Source organism: Oncorhynchus keta, unplaced genomic scaffold (genome assembly GCF_023373465.1).
Source record: "Oncorhynchus keta strain PuntledgeMale-10-30-2019 unplaced genomic scaffold, Oket_V2 Un_scaffold_584_pilon_pilon, whole genome shotgun sequence".
In the NCBI taxonomy this organism is placed as follows: domain Eukaryota; kingdom Metazoa; phylum Chordata; class Actinopteri; order Salmoniformes; family Salmonidae; genus Oncorhynchus; species Oncorhynchus keta.
This window is the reverse complement of record NW_026290969.1, coordinates 415,908-441,628: the sequence shown is the minus strand read 5'-3', so window position 1 is coordinate 441,628 and position 25,721 is coordinate 415,908. Positions and strand designations below refer to the sequence as shown.

General features: G+C 39.7%; 1 protein-coding gene across 1 annotated transcript in view; it reads right to left on the bottom strand.

Annotated features, from left to right (window-relative positions):
- Window positions 1-13,925: 13,925 nt before the first annotated feature.
- The window catches only part of LOC118361436 (MAP kinase-activated protein kinase 2-like), a 40,931-nt gene continuing 29,135 nt past the window's right edge, over window positions 13,926-25,721 (bottom strand). The window contains exons 4-10 of the mRNA XM_035741373.2: window positions 22,287-22,366; window positions 22,059-22,185; window positions 21,761-21,836; window positions 21,524-21,648; window positions 19,750-19,835; window positions 16,504-16,584; window positions 13,926-16,260 (exon numbers count right to left, since the gene is read on the bottom strand). Coding sequence (XP_035597266.1) covers window positions 16,117-16,260; window positions 16,504-16,584; window positions 19,750-19,835; window positions 21,524-21,648; window positions 21,761-21,836; window positions 22,059-22,185; window positions 22,287-22,366 — 719 coding nt within the window. The 3' untranslated portion in view covers window positions 13,926-16,116. The remainder of the gene's footprint in view (window positions 16,261-16,503; window positions 16,585-19,749; window positions 19,836-21,523; window positions 21,649-21,760; window positions 21,837-22,058; window positions 22,186-22,286; window positions 22,367-25,721) is intronic.

The following is a 25,721-nucleotide window of genomic DNA, read 5'->3' as shown; positions in this document are numbered from 1 at the left end:
CTGCCACTGCGAGGACGATCAGCTGTCCACCCTGTCTCCCTGTAGCGCTGTCTTAGGCGCCTCACAGTACGGATATTGCAATTTCTTGCCCTGGCCACATCTGCAGTCCTCATGCCTCCTTGCAGCATGCCTAAGGCAAGTTCCTGCACATGAGCAGGGACCCTGGGCATCTTTCTTTTGGTGTTTTTCAGAGTCAGTAGAACGGCCTCTTTAGTATCTTAAGTTTTCATAACTGTGACCTTAATTGCCAACTGTCTGTAAGCTGTTAGTGTCTTAACGACCGTTCCACAAGTGCATGTTCATTAATTGTTTATGGTTCATTGAACAAGCATAGGTAACAGTGTTTAAACCCTTTACAATGAAGATCTTTGAAGTCAATTGGGTTTTTACAAATTATCTTTGAAAGACAGGGTCCTGAAAAAGTTTAGATCTGTACCAGTACAAAGGGAGTGTTAGATGTGTCGTGTTAGATGGTACTTATTTTTAAAATCTTTTTCCAGCACCAGTCTAGTAGGTAGCGGTAATGCACAATGTATTGGACGCCAACTGCCATTAAACCTCAGAAGAAGAGGAAGAGTGTTAATTCTTACCATGTTTCAGTTATAAAGCTAAAAGTAATAGTACTTCAGTCCCATTGTTAATTCCACCGTGCCATCTAGAACACGACAACTCGATCCTCATCCAGTTCGGTTTCCGCACAACTAGAGATGCAGTTTAGAAAAAAGCAAAGGAAATCACCTTTCTAACATGAGATTTGTTGAGGATCTGACTGCAGCAGACAAGGCTGCAAAGGCAAAGTTGGGGCCTCTCGTCCAACGGGCCCAAAATCAAGTAAAGGGTGGATACTACAGGGGAATCAGAGCCTTTTTCGCCAACGGAATATAATTTAAACCTGGATGATTTCCTCCGCTGGTAGGCTTACAAAGGTAGCCCCTTCACCCACAACAAACTGAGCGCTATAGTTTTGAATTGTGGTGTTATGGTTTACAAGTTAAGACTTCTGTTTATACATTTATGAAGCCCCTTTAGGATTTTCCTTTCTATTTTGTATATATGACTTGAAGTTTATATCAATCAATGCCAGGGGGATAAGAAACCTGTTGAAGAGGAAAGTTTTTTTTGTTTTGTAAGCACTGCAATGCAAAGCTTGTATTCATTCAAGAAACGCATCCATGCAAAGACAACTATAATTTTGGGGAAAATCAGTGGGCCAGTGACATTTTCTTTGTCCACGGGACAAATCATTCAGCTGGAGGTTAACATTTTAGCACACAATTTCAAAGGGAAATGTTTGTTTACTCGAATGAACATTGGCTAGTAGCAGTCATCAACCAGGTGTAATGCATATGGAGACTGTTCTAGTCCTCCAAATGACTTACTTGGTCCTGGTCAGTCACTGGATAGGAGACCAGATGCTGCTGGAAGTGTTTTTGGAGGGCCAGTAGGAGGCACTCTTTCCTCTGGCCTAAAAAAATAGCCCAATTCCCCAGGGCAGTGATTGGGGACATTGCCCTGTGTAGGGTGCCGTCTTTTGGATGGGATGTTAAATGGGTGTCCTGACTCTCTGTGGTCACTAAAGATCCCATGGCACTTATTGTAAGAGTAGGGGTGTTAACCCCGGTGTCCTGGCTAAATTCCCAATCTGGCCTTCATACCATCATGGCCACTTAATCATTCCCAGTTTACAATTGGCTCATTCATCCCCCCTCCTCTCCCCTGTAACTATTCACCAGGTCATTGCTGTAAATGAGAATGTGTTCTCAGTCAACTTGCCTGGTAAAATAAGGGTTAAATAAAAATATAAAAATCTTCTGGGAAAATATCCATCCACTCAGATTATAGTATATGGCTTATAATAATAAGACTGATAGATTGCCCCATAGGCCTTACATTGGTGTGAACAAATTGGTGAATTTCTGCCAAAGCCAGGACATAATTGACATATGGAGTGTTAAAATCCCTGGAGAGAAATAGAGTAATAGAGATCATTCACTACAATCACAAATTTACTTGTGGGTGATAACCTCTAGCCTTAAAATACTGCCTGCAGTCCTGACAGATCATAAAGTCATATGGCTGACTGTAAGAATTTGAAGTAATGATGATAAGAAATACTCTGGTGGTTATTGGAAATTGAATAACTCATTTTTATTGCATGATGATTTAAAACATGATTAAAGAATCTAATTTCTATTTCATGGAATTTAGCTACCTCTAATGCAGAATATGGAAATATTGGGAACTGCTGAAGCTTTTTATCCGCTCAGCCTGTATTACTTATGGGAAACAGCTTGCTTTAAGAAGGAGATGTGAGGTAGCTGAGCTCTCTAAGAAAATTGCTGATATCACAGAGAATGAACACCTTGATGTTAATGAGAAACCTAAATTGAACCATTTACAGAATCAACTAGATGCATTTTATGAGGAAAAGGCTAAATGAGCCTTTATAATGTCCAGAAAACAATGGCTTGAAAAAGGAGAAAAGAACAGTAGATAAAAAAAATATATTTGGAAAAGAGCATAGGGGAACTCAACACACTTCGGGAACTAAAGATTATTGGGCTAACCGCTGAGGATAGAGAGTTGTTATCAGACTTTACCACTAACTTTTATGAGAATCCTTACTCCATAGATATCAATTTAGAGTGACTCTAAATCTCCTTGATCTCCTTGATTCTACAGAGAAAGTAAACTCGATTAGTGAAGAATTCAATCGGTCTTGCTGTCAAGATTTATACACTATTGACATCCAATATGGGATTACTGTCATGATTACTCAATTCAAAAATTTAAAATCTCCAGGCTGTGATGAATTAACCTCTGAATTTTGCAAAATTTTACAGAAATAGCACAATTTTTACTTGAAACCTTTGAGGCTATAAAGAAGAGAGCTGCCTCTCTGAATACCTAACCACACAAGGATGAATTATTGATCACTTGCGTTCAAATCAAATCAAATCAAATGTATTTGTCACATACACATGGTTAGCAGATGTTAATGCGAATGTAGCGAAATGCTTGTGCTTCTGGTTCCGACAATTCAGTAATAACCAACAAGTAATCTAACTAACAATTCCTAAACTACTGTCTTATACACAGTGTAAGGGGATAAAGAATGTGTACATAAGGATATATCACACTCCCTAATAACGACTACAAAATGGCTTGAATGATCTGATTGATGAATGTAAATCAGGGTTTATGAAAGGGCGCCATATATCTAATAATCTGAGGCTGGTGTTAGATTTGGTTGAGTATTGTGATCTATTGCATGCCTTCCCTGTTATCTTATTTTTGGATTTTCAGAAAGTCACAATTTTATCTTTGATTGTCTTAAGCATTTGAAGTTTATTTTTTTGTTGATCCTATTAGAACTCTCTATAAATCCTCTCTAAGGTATGTGGGATGTCCCACCTGGCCAACATCCAGTGAGATTGCATAGCGACAAATTCAAATACAGAAATACTCATTGTAAAAATTCAGAAAACAAGACATATTTTACATAGGTTTGAAGATTAACTTCTTGTGAATCCAACCACGGTGTCAGATTTTTAAAATGCTTTACATTGAAAGCATACCTTACGATTATTTGAGAACATAGCCCAGCAGACAAATCATTACAAACAGTAACCAGCCAAGTAGAAGAGTTACACAAGTCAGAAATAGAGATAAAATTAATCCCTTACCTTTGATGACCTTCATATGGTGGCACTCAGAAGACATTCATTTTCTCAATAAATGTTCCTTTTGTTCAATAAAGTCTCTGTATATCCAAAAAACTCAATTTTGTTTGCATGTTTTCTTCAGTAATCCACAGGCTCAAACGCAGTCAAAACAGGCAGACAAAAAAAATCCAAATTGTATCCGTAAAGTTCATAGAAACATGTCAAACGATGTTTATACTCCTTCCTCAGGTTGTTTTTAGCCTAAATTATCTATAATACTTCAACCAGACAATAACGTTGTCAGTATAAAAGGTAAACAAGAAATGCACTCTCTCGGGATTGCGCATGAAAAAGCTCTATGACACGTCAGGGTCCACTCATTCAGACTGGTCTTACTCCCTCATTCATCATCGATAAAAGACAGTACTGTGCAGCCGTCTTCATCGACCTTGCCAAGGCTTTCGACTCTGTCAATCACCATATTCTTATCGGCAGACTCAGTAGCCTCGGTTTTTCGGATGACTGCCTTGCCTGGTTCACCAATTACTTTGCAGACAGAGTTCAGTGTGTCAAATTGGAGGGCATGCTGTCCGGTCCTCTGGCAGTCTCTATGGGGGTGCCACAGGGTTCAATTCTCGGGCCGACTCTTTTCTCTGTATATATCAATGATGTTGCTCTTGCTGCGGGCGATTCCCTGATCCACCTCTACGCAGACGACACCATTCTATATACTTTCGGCCCTTAATTGGACACTCTGCTATCTAACCTCCAAACGAGCTTCAATGCCATACAACACTCCTTCCGTGGCCTCCAACTGCTCTTAAACGCTAGTAAAACCAAGTGCATGCTTTTCAACCGTTCGCTGCCTGCACCCGCATGCCCGACTAGCATCACCACCCTGTATGGTTCCGACCTTGAATATGTGGACATCTATAAGTACCTAGGTGTCTTGCTAGACTGCAAACTCTCCTTCCAGACTCATATCAAACATTTACATTACATTTACATTTAAGTCATTTAGCAGACGCTCTTATCCAGAGCGACTTACATCTCCAATCGAAAATCTAATCAAGAGTCGGCTTTCTATTCCGCAACAAAGCCTCCTTCACTCACGCCGCCAAGCTTACCCTAGTAAAACTGACTATCCTACCGATCCTCGACTTCGGCGATGTCATCTACAAAATGAACTTCCAACACTTTACTCAGCAAACTGGATGCAGTCTATCACAGTGCCATCCGTTTTGTCACTAAAGCACCTTATACCACCCACCACTGCGACTTGTATGCTCTAGTCGGCTGGCCCTCGCTACATATTCGTCGCCAGACCCACTGGCTCCAGGTCATCTACAAGTCCATGCTAGGTAAAGCTCCGCCTTATCTCAGTTCACTGGTCACGATGGCAACACCCATCCGTAGCACGCGCTCCAGCAGGTGTATCTCATTGATCATCCCTAAAGCCAACACCTCATTTGGCCGCCTTTCGTTCTAGTACTCTGCTGCCTGTGACTGGAACGAATTGCAAAAATCGCTGAAGTTGGAGACTTTTATCTCCCTCACCAACTTCAAACTTCAGCTATCTGAGCAGCTAACCGATCGCTGCAGCTGTACATAGTCTATTGGTAAATAGCCCACCCATTTTCACCTACCTCATCCCCATACTGTTTTATTTATTTACTTTTCTGCTCTTTTGCACACCAATATCTCTACCTGTACATGACCATCTGATCATTTATCACTCCAGTGTTAATCTGCAAAATTGTAATTATTCGCCTACCTCATGCCTTTTGCACACATTGTATATAGACTCCCCCTTTTTTTCTACTTGACTTGTTAATTGTTTACTCCATGTGTAACTCTGTGTTGTCTGTTCACACTGCTATGCTTTATCTTGGCCAGGTCGCAGTTGCAAATGAGAACTTGTTCTCAACTAGCCTACCTGGTTAAATAAAGGTGAAATAAAAAATAAATAAAACATCAGAATACACGCCTGAAACAATGTCTAAAGACTGTTTACATCTAGTGGAAGGCATAGGAACTGCAATTTGAGTCCTACGTCAATGGATACTGTAATGGCATTGAATAGAAAACTACAACAACAACAACAACCAAAAACTACTTCCTGAATGGATTTTTCTCAGGTTTTCACCTGCCAAATCAGTTATGTTATACTCACAGACACTATTTTAACAGTTTTGGAAACTTGTTTTCTATCCAAATCTATCTTATATGCATATCATATCTTCTGGGCCTGAGTAGCAGGCCGTTTAATTTGGGCATGCTTTTCATCCAAAATTCAGAATGCTGCCCCCTACCCTAGAGAAGATAATGGTGGCTAGCTGTATCAAACTCTGTCATGGAACATCCTCAAGGTTTAACATTTACAAAGGAATACAACCTTTTTTGTCTATCAAATAAGGCTGTGGCAGTCATGGAATTTTGTCAGCCAGTGATTGTCAAGCAAATAATTGTCGAGCTCACAGTAATTGTCTGGTAATTAACATAAACACATTTAGTATCTCCTGGCTTCCACACATATCCTCCAAGCCACTGAGGCTATTTCGTCACATTATAAGCGCAGCAATGCACACATGGCAGTACACTATAAGCGCAAATGTTCCATTAGGGGGAAAACACAATTATCAAAAGTGACCGCAAATGCCTTTATGCATGTAATGCTTTGATTATAAAGGTGCATTTTTTATGGTGAAAATTATCTTCCCCAAACGTGTTTATGTACGCCAGTTACACTCTAAACCTATTGTAAAGCGTATTAATGTGCTTAATTTTAAGAAGTTATTTGGCCACTATAGTTGTGATACAAACCTTATCAAAACATATAAGGCTAGGCATCATGAGGTGTGCGACTATGATTAAAAGTCACCAAAAAAAAGTCAGTGTCTTATACTGGGCATCATTCACAAGTGACAATATATAATTCACAAGTGATAGGCTAATATTTCCCCCATCAGACTATTGAATTAATCTTGTCTTTACATATACTAAATAATATATGTCTAAAATTTGTTTTGAAATTATGGACCATTATCATGCACCTGTCTCGAAATAGGGGCAGCATGAAAAAATACATATCATCTAAGCACTTAAATAGTGAATGGAGGACACTTTTCCCGTGTTTCATTTTCATACCAACCAGGTAGGCTGTATTCCTGTTGTAAAGATTAGCAATGTGCTTCATATTAGGAAAGTTGAAAAATAAATATACAGTAGTCGGCCTAGCCTATAGAAAGCTGATGGGTCTTCCTCTTTTTAGTAGAGGCCATCACTGTTTTCTTGCACAATTGCATAGACTATAGAAATGTTGCCCAACATCAACTCATGGGCTCTCATGAAGTGTTTGATTAGATTTTCAAACATATTTACAGAGGGACAATAAAGAGCTGAGTACCAGGCAGTTAGCAAGTTTGGTAGGCTACTAATGACCATCAGCAGCATCAGAGCTTGGACTAAATAGTCACGTGGAATTAGACTTTGATCTCAGGCCCTTCCTATGAACAATTATATTTTCTATGAAAAAGTCTTAAAAATTAATACATTCTTTCTACAGCTTATCAGCGTACACCCAATATGTTCCCCCTATTGATGATGGTTATTATGCATTACGGTTGAACCAAAAGATTACATGTAACGAAAATGTTATGAAATTGCAAACAATTAAATATGTGAAATTATTTTAACAAATCATGTATGCTGATGCTAATCTTACGCTAATGCTAACAAGAGCCTATAATTATGACACACCACTCACTATTTTCATTGGTTTGTCTACATAAGCTGGTTCAAGCATTGATGACATTATTCTGAAGAAGGCACAGGGATGGCGAAACGTTGGTGTTTTACCAATAAATTACAGGAAGTTCATATTTAACCTCAACAAAAAAAGAAACGTCCCATTTTCAGGACCCTGTCTTTCAAAGATAATTCGTAAAAATCCAAATAACTTCACAGATCTTCATTGTAAAAGGTTTAAACACGGTTTCCCATGCTTGTTCAATGAAGCATAAACAATTAATGAACATGCACTTGTGGAACGGTCGTTAACACTAACAGCTTTCAGATGGTTGGCAATTAAGGTCACAGTTATGAAAACTTAAGACACTAAAGAGGCCTTTCTACCAACTCCGAAAAACACCAAAAGAAAGATGCCCATGGTCCCTGATCATCTGCGTGAACGTGCCTTAGGCATGCTGCAAGGAGGCGTGAGGACTGCAGATGTGGCCAGGGCAATAAATTGCAATGTCCGTACAGTGAGACACCTAAGACAGCACTACTGGGAAACAGGATGGACAGCTGATCGTCCGCACAGAGGCAGACCACGTGTAACAACATCTGTACAGGATCTGTACATCTGAACATCACACCTGCGGGACAGGCACAACAACTGCCCGAGTTACACCAGGAACGCACAATCCCTACATCAGTGCTCAGACTGTCCACAATAGGCTGAGAGAGGCTGGACTGAGGGCTTGTAAGCCTGTTGTAAGGCAGGTCCTCACCAGACATCACCGGCAACAATGTCACCTATGGGCACAAACCCACCGTCGCTGGACCAGAATGGACAGGCAAAAAGTGCTCTTCACTGACGAGTTGCGGTTTTGTCTCACCAGGGGTGATGGTCGGATTCGCCTTTATCTTCAAAGGAATGAGCGTTACACCGAGGCCTGTCCTCTGGAGCGGGATGAATTTGGAGGTTGAGGGTCCGTCATGGTCTGGGACGATGTGTCACAGCATCATCAGGTCGGAATTGTACATGAGAACTTGTTCTCAACTTGCCTACCTGGTTAAATGAAGGTGAAATAAATAAATAAAAAATCATCGGACTGAGCTTGTTGTCATTGCAGGCAATCTCAACGCTGTGCGTTTACAAGAAAGACATCCTTTTCCCTCATGTGGTCCCTTCCTGCAAGCTCATCCTGACATGACCCTCCAGCATGACAATGCCACCAGCCATACTGCTCGTTCTGTGCGTGATTTCCTGCAAAACAGGAATGTCAGTGTTCTGCCATGGCCTGCGAAGAGCCCGGATCTCAATCCCATTGAGCACTTATGGGACCTGTTGGATGGAGGGTGAGGACTAGGGCCATTCCCCCCAGAAATGTCCGGAAACGTGCAGGTGCCTTGGTGGAAGAGTGGGGTAACATCTCACAGCAAGAACTGGCAAATCTGGTGCCTCCTTTAGGAGGAGATGCACTTGATTCTGATCCCCCCCTTAGTTCGGGGAGACAATATTCAATTTTTATTAGTCACATGTCAGTGGAACTTTTTCAGTGTATGTCTCAGTTGATTAATCTTGTTATGTTCATACAAATATTGACGCATTTTAATAAAAAGTTTGATGAAAATAAATGCATTTGACAGTGAGAGGCTATTCCTTCTTTTGCTGAGTGTCACGGTTTTCCTTAGGTGAAAGAGAGTCAGACCTATTGCGATCCATGTTTAATGAAACAAAGTAAACACGAATCAAAAACAATAAAACGTAACACGAAAACCGAAACAGCCTAATACTGGTGCAAAGTAACACAGAGACAGTAACAAGGACAATCACCCACAAAACCCAACACCAAATAGGCTACCTAAATATGGTTCCCAATCAGAGACAATGACGAACACCTGCCTCTGATTTAGAACCATATCAGGCCAAACATAGAACTAGACAAACTAGACATGTAACATAGAATGCCCACTCAGATCACACCCTGACCAACCAAAACATACAAAGCAAACTATGGTCAGGGTGTGACACTGAGTTTATATGTATACAGAGTGTGTCTCTTTGTTTTCATATCTTACAGTTTATTCGTCATTTGTCAGCAACTCTACCCTAAATACGTTTCTCTGGGTGTGCGCCAGCTCGGGCTCTTTATTAGACAATAATCCAGCTGATTGTAACATCTCTGAAACTTATACTGTAACCTACATCGGTGTTAAGATCACCAAAAATCTCAAGACTGTGAATGATCTTAATTTCAATCCTGTAACTGAATTGATAAAAAAATATTTTCCTCGTGGTTAGGGAAGGGGCTTTTAGCCAAAGCTGAGGGGCTATCTCGTGCATTCAATCTTTTTTCATCTATTGACATTCCCAAATCCACTTGCTGTACCTTAGAAACAAGCCACATAAGAAAAAGAGATGTTTATCACCAACAGGGTTTGTGATGGCGGTCTAAATGTCTTAGACTTCACACTCTTTTATCAGAAATCAAAAGTCAACCGGGTTAAAAGGTACTTAAACAATCCTCCGTTTTTGGAATATTTTACCTCGGAGGGCTTCATTGTTTACGACAATGTTTTACATAAGACCAAATCCAGGTGGTGAGTTACATACATCCTTTGCCTGCACCCCTTTCCTGAAAGCCTTCAGGTAGAAACATCATGGCATAGCCCATTGCTGATCTAAAGCAAATAAGGCACAACAGAGTGGGGGAAACAAGGATGGATCGGACCCTTTTTTTGCCTTCAATTTTTGCCTAAAATGACATGCCCAAATCTAACCGCCTGTAGCTCAGGACCTAAAACAAGGATATGCATATTCTTGATACTATTTGAACGGAAACACTTTGGACGTGTGTGTAAATGTGAAATGAATGTAGGAGAATACGACAGATTAGATCTGGTAAAAGACAATATATTTTCTATATAAAAAAACAATATTTGAAATGCTAGAGAAAGGCCGTTAAATAATTTAGGAGTCCAAGTACAATTTCTATTTTGGCCACTAGATGGCAGCATTATATGTGCAAAGTTTTAGACTGATTCAATGAACCATTGCATTACTGTTCAAAATATTGTATAAGTCTGCCAAAATGTACCAAATTGGTCAATTGATACATTTTCAAGTACATAACTATAGACAACACACAAAAAATGATAAGGTAATACAACATTTAAGTTTACACACTCCCAGGAATGTCATCAATTATGGATAATTAACTTCCCTACATAAAAGATGAATCTTCGCACATCTAGATGGGGTGGGCTGGCCAGACATACCAGGGGTTCAAACTGTAGAACACATTTTTTAAATATATATTTCACCTCTATTTAATCAGGTAGGCTAGTTGAGAGCAATTCTCATTTACAACTGCGACCTGGCCAAGATAAAGCAAAGCAGTTCGACACATACCACAACACAGAGTAACACATGGAATAGACAAACATACAGTCAATTATACAGTATAAAAAGTCTATATAGTGTGTGCAAATGAGGTAAGATAAGGGAGGTAAGGCAATAAATAGGCCATGTTGGCAAAGTAATTACAATATACCAATTAAACAATGGAGTGATTGATGTGCAGAAGATGAATGTGCAAGTAGAGATACTGGGGTGCAAAGGAGCAAGATAAATAAATAAATAAATACAGTAAGGGGATGAGGTAGTTGGATGGGCTATTTACAGATGGGCTACGTACAGGTGCAGTGATCTGTGAGTTCCTACATTTGAAAATAAAAATGGATTTAATCAAACAAAAATATGCTACATTTTATCTCTGGGACCCTCAGGATGACAAATCAGAGCAAGATTACTGAATGTAAGTACATTATTTACCTTCAGAGGGGAATGTATCAAACCAGTTGCCGTGATAACAGTTTTTTGTTGTTGTGCACTCTCCTCAAACAATAACATGGTATTTTGTGACTATAATAGCTACTGTAAATTGGACAGTGCAGTTAGCTTAAATTCTTGTTAGTATTTCTGCCCATATAAGATATGTCTATGTCCTGGGATATGTTCTTGTTACTTACAAAGTCATGCTAATCACATTAGCACACGTTAGCTCAACCATCACGCAGGGGACGGACGGACAGACACACACACACACACCGATCCCGTAGATGTTAAAGACTAGATGGCAGCCCTGCCAACACACAGATGGGATTTATAATGTCTTGGCTGGGGGTGATATGATGTATTACATGGTTGTGGAAAGTTTTTTTGTAATGAGAGAGTGGCTGGGCTGCAGCTGGGGAGGGAGAGAGGGGGATGACCGAGAGAGGTATGCAAAAAAAAAAACTCTAAAACCACTCTACAGTTCAGTCTGAAAGAGACACTGCAAAATAGACTAGGGAGGGAGGGACTGCCTATAAATAACAGGCTGGTAGGTTACTGTAAGTTAATGCATGTTTATTTCCATTCATGAAATTATGTATTTAAATGAAAGTGATTGTTTGTGGATAAACATACTTGGAGAGTTAGAATTTGGCTTTCAGAATGTGAGTAATGGTCAACATTCAAGCTTTATCAAATCTTGATTTTACAGTCCTGTCTCAGGTAATTTGTTATATACAAGTGAATACCACTATGTATTAAGTACCAACAGATACTTTCTAGACTACAGTTCAAAACAATTGGTTTCAACACAGTATTTGGTGGGAAATAATGGTGTTAATTTCAATCAATAACAAAGAAAAAAATATATTAATGGATGAAGTGCTTTTCCTTCACTCTGCGGTCCGACTCATCCCAAACCATCTCAATTGGGTTGAGGTTAGGTGATTGTGGAGGCCAGGTCATCTGATGCAGCGCTCCATCATTCTCCTTGGTCAAATAGCCCTTACACAGCTTGGAGGTGCGTTTTGGGTCATTGTCCTGTTGAATAACAAATGATAGTGGAACTAAGTGTAAACCAGATGGAATGGCAAACCGCTGCAGAATGCTGTGGTAGCCATGCTGGTTAAAGTGTGCCTTGTATTCTAAATGAATCTAAGACAGTGTCAACAGCAAAGCACCCCCACACCATCACACCTCTTATTCCATGCTTCACGGTGGGAACCATACATGCGGAGATCATCCGTTCACCTACTCTGCGTCTCAAAAAGACATTTGGACTCAACAGACCAAAGGACAGATTTCCACCAGTCTAATGTCCATTGGTTGTGTTTCTTTGCCTAAGCAAGTCTCTCCTTCTTATTGATGTCCTTTAGCAGTGGTTTCTTTTCAGAAATTCAAACATGAAGGCCTGATTCACACAGTCTCCTCTGAACAGTTGATGTTGAGATGTGTCTGTTACTTGAACTCTGTGAAGCATTTATTTAGGCTGAGGTAGAGTTAATTGCAGTGCAACTTCACTATTATTCCACAATGTAGAAAATAGTAAAAATAAAGAGAAACACTTGAATGAGTAGGTGTGTCCCAACATTTGACTGGCACTCTAGGTCCTGGATGGCAGGTCAGATGCTGAGCAATTGCCATACAAGGTGGTGATGCAACTGTATAAAGTTTTAGATTAAATTTCATGCAATTCTACTAATTTTGCCATGGGAAAGAGAAAACATGTTTCAGTTTTACAGGTAATTTCCTGCAATTCTACACATTTTGCCATTGGAAGGAGATATCAGAGTGAGTGACTAACAAAATCAGCGGGCCCCCCGTCGACCATAATTACAAGTTTAGATAGCTGGATAGACTAACTTACCAATCAAATTAGTTTTTGCTGATGTGTTAATTGAGTGTCAGTGACTGGCAAGAGTACAACTGCTGATGCAAAACCAAATTTCACCTTGGTGTATTTCTACTATTCTAACTCCCAACAGTAAGTTGGGGGAGAAGGGGGTTATTGATCCGCAGGCCTACAAAAGGGTTTCTGGATGTAACCACACATCAGGGGACATGGCAATAATGACATGGCCAAATGCAACAAACATCATATTATGTAAGCCTCTTCCTTGAAGTGTTGAACTGCATTTCATTACAAAAGGATTCACACACCTTGAATGTCAAAATGTTGCGTTAAAGCCTGAATTTAAAATAGATTACATTGACCTGTTGTCACTTGCCCTCACACAATACCCCATAATGTCAAAGTGGAATTATGTGTTGAGAATTGTCATTGTCAGTAAGTATTCAACCCCTTTGTAATGCAAGCCTAAATAAGTTCAAGAGTAAAAATGGGCTTAAAAGTCATATAAATTGCATGGACTCTGTGTGCAATAATAGTGTTAAACATGATTTTTGTATGATTACCTCATCTCTGTACTTCACACATACAGATAATTGTAAGGTCCTTCAGTTGAGCAGTGCATTTCAAACAGATTCAACCACAAAGACCAGAGAGGTTCACCAATTCCTCGCAAAGGGCACCTATTAATAGATGGGTATAAAAAAAAGCATACATTGAATATTGCTTTGAGCATGAAGTTTTTGATTACACCTTGAATGGTGTATTAATACACCCAGCCACGAGAAAGAAACTCAGTTGCCGGAGAGGAAGGAAACAGCTCAAGGATTTCACCATGAGGCAGATGGTGAATATAAAACAGTTTAATGGCTGTGATATAAAACTGAGGATGGATCAACATTGTAGTTACTCCACAATACTAGTGTAAAGGTGGAAGCATGTACAAAACATAAATATTCCAAAACATGCATCCCGTTTGCATTAAGGCACTAAAGTTATAAAGCCCCAAAAAATGTGGCAAAGCAATTTCCTTTTTGTTCCGAATACAATGTGTTGTTAATGTATTGGATTTTCCCCAAACACCACGAGTACCACTCTCCATATTTTCAAGCATAGTGATGGCGGCATCATGTTATGGGTATGCTTGTAATCGTTAAGGACGGGGGAGTTTCAGGATAAAACAGAATGGAGCTACGCACAGGTAAAATCCCAGAAGTAGACCTGGTTCAGTCTGCTTTGCAACAGACACTGGGAGATGACTTCACCTTTCAGCAGGACAATAACCTAAAACAAGGCCAAATCTACACTGGAGTTGCTTACCAAGACAGTGATTGTCCCGAGTGGCCGAAAATGATCGTCAAGCACTGATCAACAACTAACTTGACAATGATTGAAGAATTAAAAAAATAAATAAATGTGCAAATGTTGGAAACCTCTTAAGAGACCCAACCAGAAAGACTTATTTTTTTTTACAAGTGAGAATTGTTCTTGCACTTTGACATGATTATTTTGTGTTAGCAAAAAAAAATCAAGGATTGTGAATGCTTTCTGAAGGCACTGTATAAGAGGTTGTCTTTCCATCTCCATGACAGCAGATGGTGGTACATGGCTGCACAAACAGGATAATGTCCTGCATTGCCACAGTTTGACATCAAGGCTACTTTGGGATTGTGGCACAACACCACCAGTCACACATCAATTAACACATTTGAGCGGATAAGGGATTTTATACAAGTTTTAATCCAAAAGACAGCCAGTGCTACATGTCATATATGTACTGCCATACCACTATGCATAACAATGGTGCCCTTACACTCAGTGTTCCCCATCACCTAACACAGCAGAAACCCAAAACATTATTGCTGCTGCGTGGAAACTAAGTGACACTTATGTTGTATAGTTCATTAGTGGGAATTCACTGAAAATATATTTAAACAATTGCAATCAGGATAATTGTGAAGTAGGCTACAACATCTGTGGGATGTGGTGATTTTGTGATCTCACGGTTTGGATATTTGATAACACAATGTACATTTGCTACTGCCAAAGTGGCTTGAATATTCCCCCACTGTCATCACACCGGGAAAAAAACTAATTTGAGATTAGTGCACAGACCTTGAACTTGTGTCAATCATGCATATAACCTCAATGGGAGATAGATGTGTGAAAAGTTGGGCTGTGAGCACAAATATCAAGTAAGGATTTTTCCCAATGTCCTCAAGGCACAGTCTTTCTAAACAGTCAGTCCACTCTAAAAAAATATGGTGACTCTAACTTTGGCTATGGGTGCGTTGGCTAAGAAATCAAACCCAACCAACAATGAAAACACAGTCAACTGCAGTCATACAACTTAGAAGTCCAATCAAAACAAAATCAGAGAGTTCAGGGCAACAAAAACCCCACACAACAAATAGACAATGTATATTGTTGGTGTGAGGTGTGAATAAGTATATAAAATGAATGACAACTAAAGGAGGAAGAAACTAAAGGACATCCAATTAAACATAAAGAAAAGTGTTGCTTCCTCCATTGTGTAGAGTTAACCAATTGCATAGCAGAAAAATATTATGGATCCACAGTATAACTGGAGAAGCATTCAATGTTTTCATGGCAGTATCATCTGAAGACCCACAGATAAAGTTAGAAAAACATGTGGCCAATACCGAGGGGAATCAACAATGATAAAACACAGAACAGAGCTGGGTCAAGATACTGGATTAGTTACAGTGCAGTCAGCTTGCAGTGATCAGCAACAACGACAGAAAAACCCAGTACATCACCGAGACGTGACGATAAACATCTGATCTCTATGTGGACAAAAAAGCAACAAAAAAAAAATGGTTCTTTAGAATAGCAAGGTGGGGGAAAAAAACATTAAAATGGGGTAAAAACGATGAGAATAAAACAACTAAAAAGGAGGTTCAAAGAACTGGAAAAGTAATATTTCTGGAGATTCAGACTGTCACCCTTTAATAATCCCTGTTTGCCCTATCAGCTCTCTTTCACCGCATGGAAGGGTATGTGCGGTGTATTTTGTTTCACAGGCCCGGTGGTTTAGTGGCTGCATTGTTTGCTTTCTTCCTTCTCTTAATCAGCAGCGGATTGGTCGAATCCTCGATGGTCTTGATTTTGATTTGCTCATAGTCCACTCTCATGGTTGCCAGGGCACTTGTCATTTCCTCCTAGTAACAACAATCACACCATGAGCAAATCACATAGAAACAATTATACATAATGTGTAAAGGACCAAGAACATCCAAAGGAGCAAATGTGCAATTATGTAGATAGAAGCAGACCAAAACACTGTATTTTTGTACAGTCTATAGTAGGATATTGTTGTTTTTGTGCTCTGCATGCTAGAGGTGTGTGGATCCAAGTTAGATGCAGAAAGAATGCATTCACATCACTGCAGTGCCAGTGCTCACCTTGACCTCCTCCCAGACGTCCTGCTCCTCCTGCAGCACACGACTGGTGTGGAGAGGGGTCTGAGGGACCTCCATAGACTGCTGTAGGGAGACCAGCTTAGGTTAGCGCATTGCTTTGGAAAAAGCATTGTGTCCAATCAAGGAACATGAATATAGGATCAAATAGGAAATGTGAAAAGTATTCAGCAACTCTAGGGAGGTCAATTATTACAAAAAACATGTTGTAAAAGAATATCCCGGTCCCATACCGTATGTGGTTTTATGGTTGCCAAGTTACCATTACTGTGAGACAAGTTTCTTTGGTATGTCAAAGAAGCGAAACAGAGAGGAGTTAGCTTAAGCACAAACAGACTGGACCAGGCAAGAAAAGGATGTGATTGCAGCAACATAATATGCTACAACAGCAAATGTGTCGTGTTGACATCACATGGCCAGATTAGTTTAGTTGACTGAGGAATGTGATTGTCATTAGGAGTTCATGCGGTGGTACATATGATTAACTTCATCCATGACGCCTGTATGTTTCCTTTTATTTTATTTATTTATCTGTTATTTTACCAGGTAAGTTGACTGAGAACATGTTCTCATTTACAGCAACGACCTGGGGAATAGTTACAGTGGAGAGGAGGGGGATGAATGAGCCAATTGTAAACTAGGGATTATTAGGTGACCATGATGTTTTGAGGGCCAGGTTGGGAATTTAGCCAGGACACCGGGGTTAACACCCCTACTCTTACGATAAGTGCCATGGGATCTTCAATGACCTCAGAGAGTCAGGACACCCGTTTAATGTCCCATCTGAAAGATGTATTTTTTTAGACCAGATGAAAGAGTGCCTCCTACTGGCCCTACAACACCACTTCCAGCAGCATCTGGTCTCCCATCCAGGAACTGACCAGGACCAACCCTGCTTAGCTTCAGAAGCAAACCAGCAATGGTATGCAGGGTGGTATGCTGCTGGCAATTGTAATGTACAGTGGTATAAGAATATTTTAGGATAACACACAGAGGACTAGAGGTCAATAGGAAATTAACGATCAATGGAAATAGTTGATTTTCAATTCAACATCTGGTTAGAATCTGTGTAGGGGTTTCAGTTCTGGATTCATGTGGCAAGATCTCATTGGTCAGAATCGTCCATACATTGAGCCTATAACAGAATAACTTTTTAATTTTTTTATTTATTTTACTGCAAGGAATTCTAATTGGTCAAGCAAAGGCTCGGGTTAGGGGTTATAAATTACCTCCCGTGTCTTTGTTTTGTGGAGAATCATTGAGGACAGGGAAGAATGAACATCGACCATCTACTTCCCAGCATAACATCTATGATTTTCTCCCCCTGATTTGCTTTGGGGGATGTGTTATTGAAGAATAACATCAACTGCTAACAGTGGGTATAGAAAGTCACCACCCCCTTTCAAAATGTTCACCTTTTGTTGCCTTACAGCCTGAAATTTAAAACACAAAATGTGACTTTTTCCAGCTTTATTTACACACAGTAACCCACAAAATCCAAGTGATTTATATATTTTTTACTCTGAAAATTAATTACAAGTAAAACAGTCAAATACCCTATTTGGATAAGTGAACACCACCCCCTTAGAATTGCAATTGCAAACTTGAAGTATAACCAACCATCTTCCAGATCACAAATCAAGCTAATTGGCTTCTGTGGTCAATTGTAGTGATGTTGATTTGTTCCGAATAAAAGGAGTTGTTCATAGAGGACTCCACTGCTTAGTAGTACAATTCAAAGCAAAGAATCCACTATGGGCGGAAAGGTACTTTCAAATGATCTACGAGATAAAATTGTGGAAAGTCGGGATTGATATAAAACAAATGTCAAAGGCTTGGTCTATTCCCCGAAGCACAGTTAAGACCATTAGTAAGAAGTGGAAGGCGTATGGCATCACCCAGACCCTACATAGTTCAGGCTGTCCCTCCAAACTGAATGATCGGGCAAGGAGGAGACTGATCAGAGGCTAACAAGAAGCAAATGGCAACTTTGAAGGAGCTTTCAGGTCTTTACGGCAAAGAATGGTCAACGTGTGCGTGCATATGACCACAATATCACAAGCGCTCCACAAATCTGGCCTCTATGGGAGTGTGGCAAGAAAAAAAAACCTCCTCAAAAAAAGCCACATCAAGTCTTGTTTGAGCTTTGCCAAAAAGCACATTGTAGATTCTGAGGCTAAGTGGCAAGAGGTGCTGTGGTCAAAACCCAACATCTTTCCACCTAAAGAACCCCATGCCTAGAGTAAAGCTTGGCGGTGGCAGCATCCTGTTGATGGGGTGTTTATCTTCAGCAGGGACTGGAGCACTTGTCAGAATAGAAGGGAAAATGGACAGTACAAAATACCGACAGATTCTTGAGGAAGACCTGCAGCCCTCCGCCAAGAAATTGAATATCGGAAGATAGGCTATTTGTCATGTTGAAATGTGATCTAAAGCACACTGCCAAAGTAACAGTACAGTGGCTGAAGGACAAGAAGGTGAATATCCTTGAGTGTCCTAGACAGAGCACCGACCTAAATCCCATTGAAACTCTGTGGAATGACTCAAAGATTGTAGTCTGTGAAGGGTCACCATGCAATTTGTCTGAGTTTGAACAACTCTACAAGGAAGAATGCGCAAATATTACAAAGTAAGTAGAGGCATATTCAAAAAGAGACTCGTGGCTGTAATTCAAGCAAAAGGTGGTTCCAAGTATTTACTCAGGGGGGTGTTCACATATCCAAACAGGGTATTTTACTGTATTCATGTCAATACATTTTCTAGATTTTTCCCCCCACCTCGATATTGTGGGTTAATGTGCAAAAGCCAGAAAAGGTCTGACTTAATGCATTTTCATTTCAGGCTGTATGGCAACAAAAAGGTGAAGATTTTGAAAGGGGGTGGGGACTTTCTATACCCAGTGTATATGTTATGTTTGATATTTTGTCTGAATAATTGTTTCCCTCTGCTGCTGTCTTGGTTGGACCAGGCCCCTCTGAAAAATATATGTTTAACTCAAAGAGACTAACTTAGATAAATTAAGGTTAAATAAAAATGTAATATGATAACTTTTGAGAATTGTGAAATTCCATTCAGAAAAAAAACAACCATTTATTGCACTCTTCTGTTGTCTTCTTGTGGTCTAGTTGCATTGAAAGTTTCTAGTGAATAATCAGTATGTATCTTCATAACAATCGACAACGACTGCATCATGGTCCAACTGCCTGGACAACAGAAGGGTGCTGTGATTACATTGATCCAGGGGTGGTTCATGAACTCTGTGATGCTCATCCTCTGGGTGGGCTCAGTCTTCAGTAAGTGACGGATCAACTGTTTGGCTGGGAGAGAGAAAACACAGGAAAACAAAGTTAAGCAATTCACGTAATTACCATCAAAGTCAAGATATTCATTTTGAATCCAGCCCATATACAGTTGAAGTCAGATAATTACATACACTTAGGTTGGAGTCATTAAAACTAGTTTTTCAACCACTCCGCAAATTTCTTGTTAAACAACAGTTTGGCAAGTCGGTTAGGACATCTACTTTGTGCATGACACAAGTAATTTAACCAACAATTGTTTACAGACAGATAATATAACTTATCACAATTCCAGTGGGTCTGAAGTTCATACATACTAAGTTGACTGTGCCTTTAAAGAGCTTGGAAAATTCCAGAAAATGATGTCATGGATTTAGAAGCTTCTGATAGGCTAACTGACATCATTTGAGTCAATTGGAGGTGTACCTGTGGATGTATTTCAAGAACTACCTTCAAACTCTTTGCTTGACATCATGGGAAAATCAAAAGAAATGAGCCAAGACCGCAGAAAAAAGTCTGGTTCATCCTTGGGAGCAATTTCTAAATGCCTGAAGTTACCACGTTCATCTGTACAAACAATAGTACGCAAGTATAAACACCATGGGACCACGCAGCCATCATACCGCTCAGGAAGGAGACACGTTCTGTCTCCTAGAGATGAACATACTTTGGTGCGAAAAGTGCAAACCAATCCTAGAACATCAGCAAAGGACCTTGAGAAGATGTTGGAGGAAGCAGGTACAAAAGTATCTATATCCACAGTAAAATGAGTCCTACATCGACATAACCTGAAAGGCCGCTCAGCAAGGAAGAAGCCACTGCTCTAAAACCGCCATGAAAAAGCCAGACTACGGTTTGCAACTGCACATGGGGACAAAGATCGTACTTTTTGGAGAAATGTCCTCTGGTCTGATGAAACAAAAATAGAACTGTTTGGCCATAATGACCATTGTTATGTTTGGAGGAAAAAGGGGGACGCTTGCAAGCCGAAGAACACCATCCCAACCGTGAAGCACGGGGGCGGCAGCATCATGTTGAGGGGGTGCTCTGCTGAAGTAGGGACTGGTGCACTTCACAAAATAGGTGGCATCATGAGGTAGGAAAAGTATGTGGATATATTGAAGCAACATCAAGACATCCGTCAGGAAGTTAAAGCTTGGTCGCAAATGGGTCTTCCAAATGGACAATGACCCCAAGCATACTTCCAAAGTTTTGGAAAAATGGCTTAAGAACAACAAAGTCAAGGTTTTGGAGTGGCCATCACAAAGATCTGACCTCAATCCTATAGAAAATGTGTGGGTTGAACTGAAAAAGCATGTGCGAGCAAGGAGGCCTACAAACCTGACTCTGTCAGGAGGAATGGGCCAAAATTCACCCAACTTATTGTGGGAAGCCTGTGGAAGGCTAGCCAAAACATTTGACCCAAGTTAAACAATTTAAAGGCAATGCTACCAAATACTAATTGAGTGAATGTAAACTTCTGACCCACTGGGAATGTGATGAAAGAAATAAAAGTGAAATAAATCACTACTATTATTCTGAAATTTCACATTCTTAAAATAAAGTGGTGATCCTGACCTAAGACAGGGAATTTTTACTAGGGATAAATGTCAGGAATTGTGAAAAACGGACTTTAAATGTATTTGGCTAAGGTGCATGTAAACTTCCAAATTCAACTGTAAATATCTGTCTTCTCTCTCTCTTACCGTCTTCTGACACGTCAGACCACTCTGGGTTGGGGAACTCGTACTGTCCGTTCCTGATGCGCTTTTTCATCCCAGGGGAGATGGCCAGGCCGTGGTTAGAGTAGAAGGGAGGATATCCACACAGCCTAGGTGGTAGGAGGAGAGGAGAATATATAATAACCACGTAAGGTCGTACATCTTGTACAGCGCAGTTATTGGGAATTGATTCATGCTGTCAAGCTATTTTGTATCACTTACAGGATATACATGATAACACCCAGAGACCACATATCACAGGATTTGTCGTACTTCTCTGGACCAAGAACCTCAGGGGCTGTGATCAAGGAGAGGAAATACAGACTCAAAATACATTGAAGCCTTATATTTTATGAACTTAATAATCAATGCCACTGAAATATTTTGTATTGTAAGTCGCTCTGGATAAGAGCGTCTGCTAAATGACTTAAATGTAAATGTAAATATTCACAAATAATTATACTAACAGGCTAGGCCGTACTATTAAACCAGTCAGTAAGACTGAGTTGCGTGCCCTTACCAACATAATAGGGGGTGTAGCATGGCGTTGCCAGGGAGTTGAGTGTCGTGATTTCTTTGGCAAACCCAAAATCGGTTAGTTTAAGGAGTGCATCTGGTTTTTTGGAAGTGTACAACAGATTTTCTGGCTGACGGAGGAGAAAATAGCATAATTATTTATTGGACTTAACATGTACGCAAAGAGATGTTTAGTATAATTCTGTTCATTGAATCACCAGACAGACTTTACCTTAATGTCTCTGTGAGCGATGTCAATGGCATGCAGGTACTGGATAGCTTCTCCTATACTCTTCATGATGTCAGAGGCCTCTAGACGGGGTGGGAGAGAAGAGAAAGACAGAGTTAGATTTTTAAACGCCGATACAAATTGGAGGACCGAAATAAGCCAGAACAGATTAACCCAGATGATTTTACTTATTTACATACATACATACATACATACATACATACATACATACATACATACATACATACATACATACATACATACATACATACATACATACATACATACATACATACATACATACATACATACGTGACAATTACAAAAATACTGAATGAACAATGAACACTTTATTTTAACTTAATATAATACATAAATAAAATCAATTGTCTCAAATAAATAATGAAACAAGCATTGCTAAGAGCTGCTGGCAAACGCAGTAAAGTGCTGTTTGAATGAATGCTTACGAGCCTGCTGCTGCCTACCACCGCTCAATCAGACTGCTCTATCAAATCATAGACTTAATTATAATATACTAAAACACACAGAAAAACGAGCCTTTGGTCATTAATATGGTCAAATCTGGAAACTACCATTTAAAAAACAAAACGTTTTTTTTTTCTTTCAGTGTATTACCGAAGCGTTCTGTATTTTATCAAACGGGTGCAACCCTAAATCTAAATATTGCTGTTAACATTGAAGGTTGTGCAATGCATGTCATAAGTACGTAAAATTCTGGCAAATAAATTACGGTCTTTGTTGGGAAGAAATGGTCTTCACACAGTTTGCAACGAGTCAGGTGGCCCAAGCTGCTGCATATATCCTGACTCTGCTTGCACTGAACGCAAGAGAAGTGACACAATTTCACTACAAGTTAATATTGCCTGCTAACATGAAGCTTTTAACTAAATAAGCAGGTTTAAAATAATATATTTATGTGTATTGATTTTAAGAAAAAGTATTGATGTTGACGGTTAGGTACATTAGTGCAACGATTGTGCTTTTTTCACAGATGCTCTTTTGTGAAATCAGCACCCATTGAGCGAAGTTGAAGTAGGCTGTGACTCGATGATAAATTAACAGGCACCGCAGTGATTATATGCAACACAGGACAAGATAGTTAACCTAGTAATTACATCAACCATGTGTAGTTAACTTGTGATTATGTGAAGATTGATCGTTTTTTATATATAGTTACGTTTAATGCTAGCTAGCAACTTACCTTGGCTCCTTGTAGCCACAAGGTCCTTTTGATGCTGCACTCGCAACAGGTGGTCAGCCTGCCACGCAGTCTCCGTGGATTGCAATTTAATCAGCGTCCAAAAAGGCAGATTAATGATTGTTAAGAAAACTTGAAAATCGGCCCTAGTTAATCGGTCGACCTCTAGAAGGGATACATTATTCATATGGTCAGAAATTAGAGAGAATATTTTTCATTCATCATTAGGGCAGTGGGGGTCATGAAATTTTGGCAGCCGGTGATTGTCAAGCAAATAACTGCTCATCCCACGGTAACTGACCGTTAATTAACATACACATTTAGCATCTACTGGCTTCCATGCATAGCCTACAAGCCACTGATTAAGACCTTTGGAACATTTACCTTTTAAAAAGTCTAATAAAGCCATGTAATATAGCCTACACAATCACAATCAATACATTCTTTATTTTAGACAGGTCTAAAGAAACATGATATGAAAAAAATTGTATATTTCAGATTAACAGAATAGCATACTCTTGAGTTGTCCTTATGTTAGGCCCTGACCTGCCTATGCCATATGGCTGTGGGCAACAGTAGTTCATTTAGCAGACATTTGCCTAGAACACAATTGAACATAGATGAATACAATGAGGGAGTGCACTCATGCAGCTATTCTGTGTTGAGTGGTTAACAAAGAAATAGGTACTCCTATATTCTTAATGTAGAGTTATTTACGTAATTTTAGTTGGGCTACAGTTGAAGTCGGAAGTTTACATACATCTTAGCCAAATACGTTTAAACTCAGTTTTTCACTATTCCTGACATTGAATCCCAGTAAAAATTCCCTGTTTTAGGTAAATTAGGATCACCACTTTATTTTAAGAATATGAAATGTCAGAATAATACTAGAGAGAATGATTTTTTTCAGCTTTTATTTCTTTCATCACATTCCCAGTGGGTCAGAAGTATACATACACTCAATTAGTATTTGGTAGCATTGCATTTAAATTGTTTAACTTGGGTCAATTGTTTAACTTTCGGGTAGCCTTCCACAAGGTTCCGACAATAAATTGTTTGAATTTTGGCCCATTCCTCCTGACAGAGCTGGTGTAACTGAGTCAGGTTTGTAGGCCTCCTTGCTCACACAGACTTTTCCAGTTCTGCCCACAAATGTTCTATATTATTGAGGTTAGGGCTTTGTGATGGCCACTCCAATACCTTGACTTTGTTTTCCTTAAGCTATTTTGCCACAACTTTGGAAGTATGTTTGGGGTCATTGTCCATTTGGAAGACCCATTTGCGACCAAGCTTCAACTTCCTGACTGATGTCTTTAGATGTTGCTTCAATATATACACATAATTTTCCTACCTCATGATGCCATCTATTTTGTGAAGTGCACCAGTCCCTCCTGCAGCAAAACACCCCACAACATGATGCTGCCACCCACATGCTTCACAGTTGGGATGGTGTTCTTCGGCTTGCAAGCCTCCTCCTTTTTCCTCCAAACATAATGACGGTCATTATGGCCAAACAGTTCTGTTTTTGTTTCATCAGACCAGAGGACATTTCTCCAAAAAGTACGGTCTTTGTTCCCATGTGCGGTTGCAAACCATAGTCTGGCTTTTTCATGGAGGTTTTGGAGCAGTGGCTTCTTCCTTGCTGAGTGACCTTTCAGGTTATGTTGATATAGGACTTGTTTTACTCTGGGATTGATTTGCATTTTTCACACCAAAGTTCGTTCATCTCTAGGAGACAGAACGCGTCTCCTTCCTGAGCGGTATGACGGCTGCGTGGTCCCATGGTGTTTATGCTTGTGTACTATTGTTTGTACAGATGAACGTGGTACCTTACGGCATTTGGAAATTGCTCCCAAGGATGAACCAGACTTGTGGAGGTCTCCAATTTGTTTTCTGAGGTCTTGGCTGATTTCTTTTGATTTTCCCATTATGTCAAGCAAAGAGGCACTGAGTTTGAAGGTAGTGCTTGAAATACATCCACATGTACACCTCCAATCAACTCAAATGAAGTCAATTAGCCTATCAGAATCTTCTAAAGCCATGAAATCATTTTCTGTAATTTTCCACACTGATTAAACGCACAGTCAACTTAGTGTATGTAAACTTCTGGAATTGTGATACGGTGAATTATAAGTGAAATAATCTGTCTGTAAACAATTGTTGGAAAAATGACTTGTGTTATGCACAAAGTAGATGTCCTAACCGACTTGCCAAAACTA